Here is a 9,495-nt window from a genome sequence, read left to right on the forward strand (position 1 = left end):
TTTAAATTTACTTTCCACACAGGAAGTACCGGTATTCCTTAATAGAAATTCTAAATCTGAGAAGCATTACTGACATTGACTTTAAGATGACCTCTCATAAAAAAAGGTCCACAAATTGATTTGTTCTTACATGGCTGATTAAAACACCGCTGCAGCAACTTCCGTGCTGACTTTCTGATGGATTGAGCTTTAAAGATACTGGACACTATTGATAATTACACAAAATAACTGTTAGCGTAAAAACTGACTTGGTAACGAGCAATGAAGAGCTGTTGATAGTATACAACAATGTGAGAAACGGCTCCTTCTGAAGTAACATAGTTTTTAAGACTGAGGTAAATTCACACCCAAATATTACAACTTCAGCTGAAGCCTTTTATTATGCATCTGAAAGCACACAATTTAATGCAACAAGGATGTTATTCTTTCATCGTTCTCTTGCAAGTTCGATGACTTATTAAGCCTACATTTTCACAGGTATGTCATTCTATGCAAAATATGCATAAAAATAATAACAAACCTGGTTAACAAATCTTGGTGTTTCCCAACTTATTCTGTTGGAAAACACCAAGTGAGAACACTGTTTTGTTGACAATAAATGACCAAAGGTGTCCATTGCCTTTAAGCAAACTAAAGCCGGTCAGAATGAACGACCATAATCCAGTCACTTATGAACTTACTATTGACTGTGCATATACCACTGATCACTTCTCGTGACCGTAATTACATGTACTACTAGGTTTAGTCAGTAAAACTACCTGACTGATTAGGTACACACACATGCCTGCCTTTAATAAGTGAAAAGTATTAAAGGCATTGACACCTTTGGTAATTGTCAAAGACCAGTCTTCACACACTTCTCTCTCAACATGTGCAAAACTAACAAACCTGTGAAAATTTGAAATCAATTGGTCGTCGAAATTGCGAGATAATAATGGAAGGAAAAAAAAACACCCTTGTCACACGAAGTGTGCTTTCAGATGCTTGATTTCGAGACCTCCAATTCTAATTCTTAGGTGTCGAAATCAAATTCAAATATTTAAGTTGAACATTTCTTCTTTCTCCAAAACTAACTACGGTACTTTAGAGAGAGCTGTTTCTCACAAAGTTGTATAATATTAATGTAAACCACGTTAATCCGGAGGTCGTTGGTTCGAATCCCACTCTAGTCAATTCTTTGTTCAACCCCCCCAAAAAGTTGTATATTATCAACAGCTCTCTATCGCTTGTTTCCAAGTAGGTTGTTATGCTTACAATTATTTTGAGTATTTACCAATAGTTTTCAGTGCCTTTAAAGCACCTTTAAGCACTGATGGCTAATAATGTGATCGGAGACGAAAATGGACAATCGGGTTAATTTGATGTGAGGGCTCATCAGTGCTCTGTCTTGCTTCTTGCATGCAGGGGAAAGATAAAAGGTCGTAGACAAATTAACATCAAGATATGTGAGTGTTTTAGAGATTTGTGGATGCCGTTGCCATTATGCGGTGTATGACGTAGCCATGATTGGCTGATACCCAGCGATATTAAGACAGTATGTACTTGTAGAGCTGTGATGATGCTCTGTCTTGCTCTTTGCATGTGGGGAGAAATGAACAAATTCTCCAAGAGTTTTGTTTCATATTGCCGCTGTGGATGACTTTGATCTTTATATGACACAAGGTTTGACGAGTGACGACGTAGCCATGAGTAGCTGTGGTATGACGTAGCCATGTTAAATACAGCACTTGTAGAGATGAGCAGGGATGCGTAGTGTGCGCGGAAGTATTACATGTCACTTTGATCTGATCGCTGGGGGACAACTGATGCGTAAACCAGACTAAGCTGGAGAGAGCATATTGATCGCGGTGTGAGGATGGGTGGTACAGGGTCCATCGGGTTGTATCATCCCGACGCGAGTGTCATCCTCTTTCCCACCTCCATGATCTAAAGCTACAGTCGACGTGACTGCGGGTACGTGGCGATGATATATACCCTCAAAAACAATCAGAACTTGTATCCGTCAACAGGTGTTTCGTGGTGAGAGTTTCTGTGTTGGAGTTTATGGGATTTGAGGCGTTGCATGCTGAGGTACCAATATTTGGTTTGCGGTAAGCTATAATGTGTGTATCTTGCTAGGTAGATTGTGCTCGTTAGAGAACTGTCTTGCTATTTATTCTACTGCAACGGAGTAGATTTGTGAATTTCGGGAGACTTCTCAGTTCTGAAAAGAACTGTCCTGCTTTTTAACTACTATCCTCGGGGAAGGTAAATCGGCTGGGACTACTACTCTAGCTTTGCTGGGGGATCATTATTAACTGCACTACCGCTCTAGGAGACTGAGTTCTTAATTGGTATCAACGTTTCGACCAGCTTTGTCTAGTCATCGTCAGGAGACTGAGTTCTTAATTGGTCTCAACGTTTCGACTAGCTTGTGTTAGTCATCGACAGGAGACTGGTTTACTTTACGATGGATGAAAGGTGTGTCGACGGCTATTTTAACTACACGGCAGACGAGAAGGCCGCTTTGGTGGAATTATACACCAAGTTTGACGATGTGGCGATTACTGTTCTAATGCCGATCATACTCTTGATCGGTTTATTTGGCAATGCCTCATTCATCCTGATGCTGTATCGGGTACCGAAGATGAGGACGGTCACCAACTTCTACCTGGCCAACCTTGCCGTCTCCGACTCGATGTTCCTGGCGTTCGGCATCATCTCCAAGATCCACGAGTACTGGGAGTCGTCGGTGAGTTTCCACCCGGCGTACCACGGGCTGTTTAGCTGTTTCGCCAGCAACTCCGTGGTGAGTCTGTCATACTTCGCCACGCTGTTCATCTTGACGCTGGTGTCGCTGGAGAAATACTACGCGATCTGTCGGCCGATACGGCACCGCCTGGTCAGCGGGTGGAACCGGACGGTCAAACTAACGGTCTGTGCTTGGTTGCTTTCTCTGTTGGTTGCTGCTAGCGAGGTACCCAGCTATTGCACCCTCAACTACTATTGCTTCATGTGGCCTCCTGGTGAGTTATACGTGCATCTATACGATGTCTACGCGTACTGTGGCCCCGTAGCTTACTGGGCAGGCGCTTATGCCAACACAATCCAGACGATACCGTTTTTCACCGCGTTTGTCCTCAGCGCGACCATGTACTCCTTGATCGTCCGGCGGCTAAGCCAGCGCGTCGACCACCCCCACGGACAGCAGAGCGACAACAACCACCAGTTCTCGGACCGCGCCGTCAAGATTCGCAACCAGGTAGCGCGGATGCTGGTCGTCAACGGCACCCTGTTCTTCCTCCTCTTATCCCCGTTCGAGATCTTCTCCCTGCTGCTCTCCTACAACCATCTCTTACGAGAGGACCGCAAGTTCATCAACTACAGCCAGAAACAAACGGGTCTCCAAATATGCCGGGTCCTCTCGTACGTGAACTCGGCCATCAACCCGTACGTGTACGGCATGGTCAATTCACGCTACAGACACGCCTTTAAAGTGACCTTCTTCCTGACCCGTAATAACCGCGTGGATGCAGAGCCATCTCGGAGTAGACAAAACCATCTCTCAACTTTGCATGATGTGCATTTACACCAGGCGACGGAAAACCCAAACTGAACTTGTGATAGTTGGAGACCGTAAACCAACCAAAGGAATGCAACAGATTGGCCCAAGAGACCGTATGAAATGACCAGGGCCAAATTGCATAGAGAATTATTTTCAAGCAGAAAATATTGCTTTAAACATTTCTGCTAAGCAAACATTAGCAGGATACCAGTCACAGGGCTGGTATTTTGACTGGTAAGCATATTCTGGTAAACATTACTTCGTTGTGCTTAGCTACAATTCGAGATTAAAGACCTGGATACAATTGGTAATTGTCACAGGCCAGACTTCTGACTTGGTTTATCTCAACATATGCATAAAATAACCAACCTGTGAAAATTTGAGATCAATCGGTCATCGAAGTTGCGAGATAACTATGAAAGAAAAAACACATTGTCACACGTAGTTGTGTGCTTTCAGATGCTTGATTTCGAGACCTCAAATTCTAAACTTGAGGTCTCGAAATCAAATTCGTGGAAATTACTTCTTTCTCGAAAACTACTCAACTTCAGAGGGAGCCGTTTCTCACAATGTTTTATACTACCAACATCTCCCCATTACTCGTAACCAAGTGAGGTTTTATGCTGATAATTATTTTGAGTAATTACCAATAGTGTCCACGGCCTTTAAGTAAGCAAGAAAAAATCGTTTAGAGCGATCGGGTTTTCTTTCCTAGGAGACCTGACCCATTGCTGGGTCAGGCCAACCCGGAACGTCTAGTCTCAAAATGTGGACTCTGACTCTGCGTCACTTTGGCCCACTATTTGGACACTATTACATTCCGGATCATATTGATCCAGAAATTGGTAAGGCTCAATTTTTGCATTTTCCCTGACAGCGTAATTACTTGTGCTATGTGCTTCAAGATTGCAACAACATAACATTACTATGTCTGGTTATTTCCCTGTAACAAACTTTTATTACCGAAGAGCCGTCGAGTGGTATTCCCGTTCAAAACAACGTAGCCCAAACCGAGGCTGTTAGCAAACAATAGTCTGGTACATTAATCATCTGTAACAAGTACAAGTAAAATGGTAGCCACCACTAAGGGTCCACGACAAAATGGTGGTTAACTAAAGACCTTCAAGTCTTTATTATTCGTGTAAGGATGTCGAGGATGGTTTGGAAGAAAGGTATGGTGCTTGAATTTGTATACCAAAAACATGTGTTTTTGATTGGTGTTGATTAGAGGGGACAATACAAAAACGGCTGTGAGTTTTCGTGTCATCTCTTAGGCCTATCTCTAAACAAGTCAACAAAATGTGCTTCACTATCCTCTTGTGACAACAAATCGTGTTAAGACAAAATTTCTGTTTTTACGCTAAATAAAACAAAGCTCTACCGGCAGGGGATTCAATACAAACAAAATTTGGACATGCTTTCGTATACAAACTTTCAGAATAGACAATATATTGTTAAGAACGCCAGCACTCACCCTTTAAAACGCGTTGTTAGTTTGTTTGAATAATCTGCTCGCAAAGGTGTGAATTGTAAACTCTGTGCAAATTTAAGCATTGCAATTAAGCCATTGTATATACTATCCAGACAGCGCTAAATGTAATGAATTAATAAACCATACGATTGTAAATGATTGTTTGTAAATACATTACGGTTCTTTGTTAACATTGGTGATGTATCACGTACCTGACAGATGCTCTTTTCATCAGAATGGACAATTATATTTTACGAACAAAGTAAATTATAAAAAGCCATTGGACCTTCTTTGTGTGAGGAACCTCGTTTAAAAACTGTGTATTTTACAGTTTGATTGAGTTAGACGTTGAATTAAATGTATTAATGTTTTTACTTTCCTTGTTTTTTTTGAAGAGCAGTTTGAGTTTTTTTTCTTCTCTTGTTTGAAGAGCTATAGGTATAGTGGCTCAATGCTGTTCTATAGTTGGGAAGGCACTGAGGGTAGGTTTCCCCTTCTAATAAAATATTCAACGACTCGTGTAAAAGTTTACAATTACTCAGAGAGGGTTCGGAAAATAACCTTTAAGAACAAGCTCATGCGTTCATTTTATGTTTCAACTATAAAAATGGACTTTTTGAAGGGATGGTTTTATACGTTTGATATTCACTCTTAAAATTAATAGCAAACAATTCATTTGGAAGAAGTAACAGCTTGCGGTAGTAGGCCCTATATAACATTTTGAGAAAAAAAAAATCACGAGAAAATGTTGTTATTCAACAAAATATAGTTTGTCCCCCAACTATTTGAATTTGAGAAACATTACTGTCAGTAACGTTTCTCAGACTGCGTACTCAAGTTATTAGAAATTCATCTGTCTGCGTGAGTTTAACCGCTCCATATTATTTGGCGATATCTTGCTATCACCTTTTTGAAATGAAATTTACAGGGGTTAGTGTTATGGCATAATATGATTACAAAAACCGAACAAACACAAATCATTTCTATACGTTCCTTATGATTTTGAGTGTACAGAAACAACATTTCACGACACTATACTTCCTTTTGATATTACTATCAAAATCATGTGTTCTCCAATGTCATACATTTTTGCCAATGTAGGCGCCTTAGACACACTATCGGTAGAAATGTGTGCGTATAAGTTTTTCTATTACTATAATATTATTGTCCATAATGTATAAATTATACTATAACATGGTCCTATACAAACTTCTCATTATTCTACGTAATTGTTGTTTATTAGTTATTATAGAGACAAACATGCCCTATTTCGTGTTGGCGGCGGCGTGGGGCCTCAGCGGGGCGAACGGCCGGTGAAGCTATTCACCACTCGCCCAGTACAAAGAGTGAACTCCGTATATGGAGTAAAAGACATATAAATGAATACACATGCTAAAGGAAGAACGCATTTGTTGTGAAATTATCACGATTTAAAGACACTGGACACTATTGGTAATTGTCAAAGACCAGTCTTCTCACTTGGTGTATCTAAACATATGCATGAAATAACAAATCTGTGAAAACTTGAACTCAATTGGTCATCAAAGTTGCAAGAGAGTAATGAAAGAAGAAACACCCTTGTTGCACATAATGTGTGTGCTCCCAGATGCATAATGAAAGGCTTCAGCTGAAGTAGTTTATTATTTGAAAGAGAAATTACCCGTTTCTCAAAAACTATGCCACTTAAAGGCAGTGGACACTATTAGGTAATTGTCAAAGACTAGCCTTCACAGTTGGTGTATCTCAACATATCAATAAAATAACAAACCTGTGAAAATTTGAGCTCAATCGGTCATCGAAGTTGCGAGATAATAATGAAAATAAAATAGCCCTTGTCACACGAAGTTGTGTGCGTTTAGTTGGTTGATTTCGAGACCTCAAGTTCTAAATCTGAGGTCTCGAAATCAAATTTGTGGAAAATTACTTCTTTCTCGAAAACTTCGTCACTTCAGAGGGAGCCGTTTCTCACAATGTTATATCCTTTCAACAGTTATCCATCGCTTGTTACCTAAGGTAAGGTTTTATGTCAATTATTTTGAGTCATTGCCAATAGTGTCCACTGCCTTTAAGAAAGGAGCCGTTTCTCACAATGTTTTAATACTATCAACAGCTCTCCATTGCTCGTTACCAAGTAAGTTGTTATGCTTATAATTATTTTGAGTAATTACCAATAGTGTCCAGTGTCTTTAGAGAACAACAGTCACATATTGCTTATTGCTTTAATAAGAAACATCTTTGAATATAAGATGAGGTTTCAAAGTGTTCCTGTTTTGACTAGATTGTTTGAAGTGTTTTTAATTATAGGGGTGTGATGCTCTGTGGAGTGGTAAGCGCAGTCTGACGATGATTGATTTTCATTCAGAGGGAAGTGGCGGTCTTTTGATGTTTACTTTTTGGGTCGAACGGGCTTAGGGTCTGAGCAAGAACAAATGTTGTTTAGTTGCGGATCTTTTACTGCATCGAGTCTCAATTAATTAAAAGGCACTGGACACTGTTGGTAATCGCTCAAAGTAATTGCTAGCGTAAAACCTTACTTGGTAATGTGCAATGGGGAGCTGTTGATAGTATAAAACATTTTGAGAAACGACTACCTCTGAAGTAACGTAGTTTTTGAAAAAGAGGTAATTTCTTACTTAAATTTTGAATTTTGTGTTAACCATCTGAAAGCTCGGTAGATATATATAAACATAACATGGTTTTATGCCTCTGAAGAAGGTCCGGTTTGGATCGAATGCTAAGGCCATTTACCCTATTCATTATAAACATAACTATAGATAAAACGATCTTCATAGAGGACAACTATAATTTACACAAACTTTACACTGAAATCATATTTTAAAAGGGATAGAAATAAAGTCATCAGTCCATTAATAACAAAGACTTTGTAATGACATTTACATCAGGAGACTGGAACTGACAGAATAGTGTGGTTATCATACATTGGTGAAAGAAGAAATTTATTTATACAGACATTTCTTATAATCGTTATCCCCGATGTTTTCATAGTTTGCTTTACTTTATTATGTTTAAATGTTAACATAAATTGCAAGGGCCTTTGTAACGGCTAGACAGAAAACGAACCCATGCCCAAAGGGCGAGTGTCAAGTACTAGTTATTGTTCGAAGAAAATTAAAAACTGCAAAAGGAGTTCCAGATTTATCAATAACACTGTCAAGTTGAACTTTGTATTCTACGTAAGTGCACCATATAGGACCGCAAGATCAAAGGAGTTTACCTGCACTTACTGCCAAGACTTCAGAAAATGAGGCTAATTTGTAGGTCTTTATAATTCCCTATAACAATACCGTGAATCCACTGCAAATTGGACCCTATTCACTCTGAAAACTTCCGGGTCATTTAATTTCATTTACTCTGGCTGTGAAGACAACGACTAGACTATAATATTAAAAACGAACTTGATCACTATACTATAGCAAAGAACTCAAAGGTGAGAAGACAAGGAAGGAAGTTTCAGGGTATTTCATATTTTCAGTGAATACTAGAAACATACTATGCACACCTTTTAAAGCCATTATACACTTTCGGAAGAGAACAAAAAATCACAGATTTACAAATAACTTAAAGGGTTTACAGAAGGTAATGGTGAAAGACTTCTCTTAAAATATTATTACATGAAACGCTTTACTTTTTGAGAAAACATTAAAACAAACTCAGTTCTCGATAACGAGAATTACGGATTTATTTTAAACACATGTCATGACACGGCGAAACGTGCGGAAACAAGGGTGGGTTTTCCCGTTATTTTCTCCCGACTCCGATGACCGATTGAGTCTAAAATTTCACAGGTTTATTTTATATAAAAGTTGTGATACACGAAATGTGGGCCTTTGGACAATACTGTTTACCGAAAGTGTCCAATGACTTTAAAGGCACTGGACACCTTTGGTCAAATACCAGTATTCTCACTTGGTGTATCCCAATTATACAATAAAACAAATCTGTGAAAATCTGGACTCATTTGTTCAAAGGAGTTGCAAGAGAATGATAGAAAAAACGTCGTTGTTGCACAAATTTGTGTTGTGCTTTCAGATGTCTAAAATGGGCTTCTTTTAATATTTGGGTGAGAAATTACCTCTTTCTCAAAAACTTTACGCCACTTCAGAGGGAACCGTTCTCACAGTATATTATCAACAGCTCTCCATTGCTAAATTATTTTTATATAATTTTGCCATGACAAAAATTTACGTTCCACTACAGCCTATTATATATTTTAATTTATCATTTATTCTTGAGACACCCAAAGACACCCAGCACGATTTTTCCTTTTCAAACATCACTTATATTGGCAGAGAGATTGTTCATATTAGCACAGGGACGAGTGTTTAAATTGTACTGGTATTATATCCCAGTGCACATTCCTGCGCATCACAGAATTACTTGCTTAGCTTGCTTAGCCAAACAAACTGCCAGCCAAATTAGTGCCATACGCTTTTACTTGTTACTGGTTCTTCTCTCATTT

General features: G+C 39.1%; 1 protein-coding gene across 1 annotated transcript; it reads left to right on the forward strand.

The window, feature by feature from the left end:
* The first annotated feature begins 2,449 nt into the window (after positions 1 to 2,449).
* LOC139936531 (type-1 angiotensin II receptor A-like) lies at positions 2,450 to 3,945 on the forward strand. Its single transcript, XM_071931367.1, has one exon. It carries the CDS (start codon positions 2,450 to 2,452, stop codon positions 3,593 to 3,595), a length of 1,146 nt encoding a protein of 381 aa, XP_071787468.1. The 3' UTR covers positions 3,596 to 3,945.
* The last annotated feature ends 5,550 nt before the right edge of the window (positions 3,946 to 9,495 follow it).

The sequence above is a fragment of the Asterias amurensis genome, chromosome 4 (assembly GCF_032118995.1).
Source record: "Asterias amurensis chromosome 4, ASM3211899v1".
Lineage (NCBI taxonomy): Eukaryota > Metazoa > Echinodermata > Asteroidea > Forcipulatida > Asteriidae > Asterias > Asterias amurensis.

What these genes read in the sequence shown, in the direction of transcription:
- LOC139936531 (XM_071931367.1), top strand. Translation starts at nt 2,450, where the DNA reads ATGGATGAAAGGTGTGTCGACGGCTATTTTAACTACACGGCAGACGAG.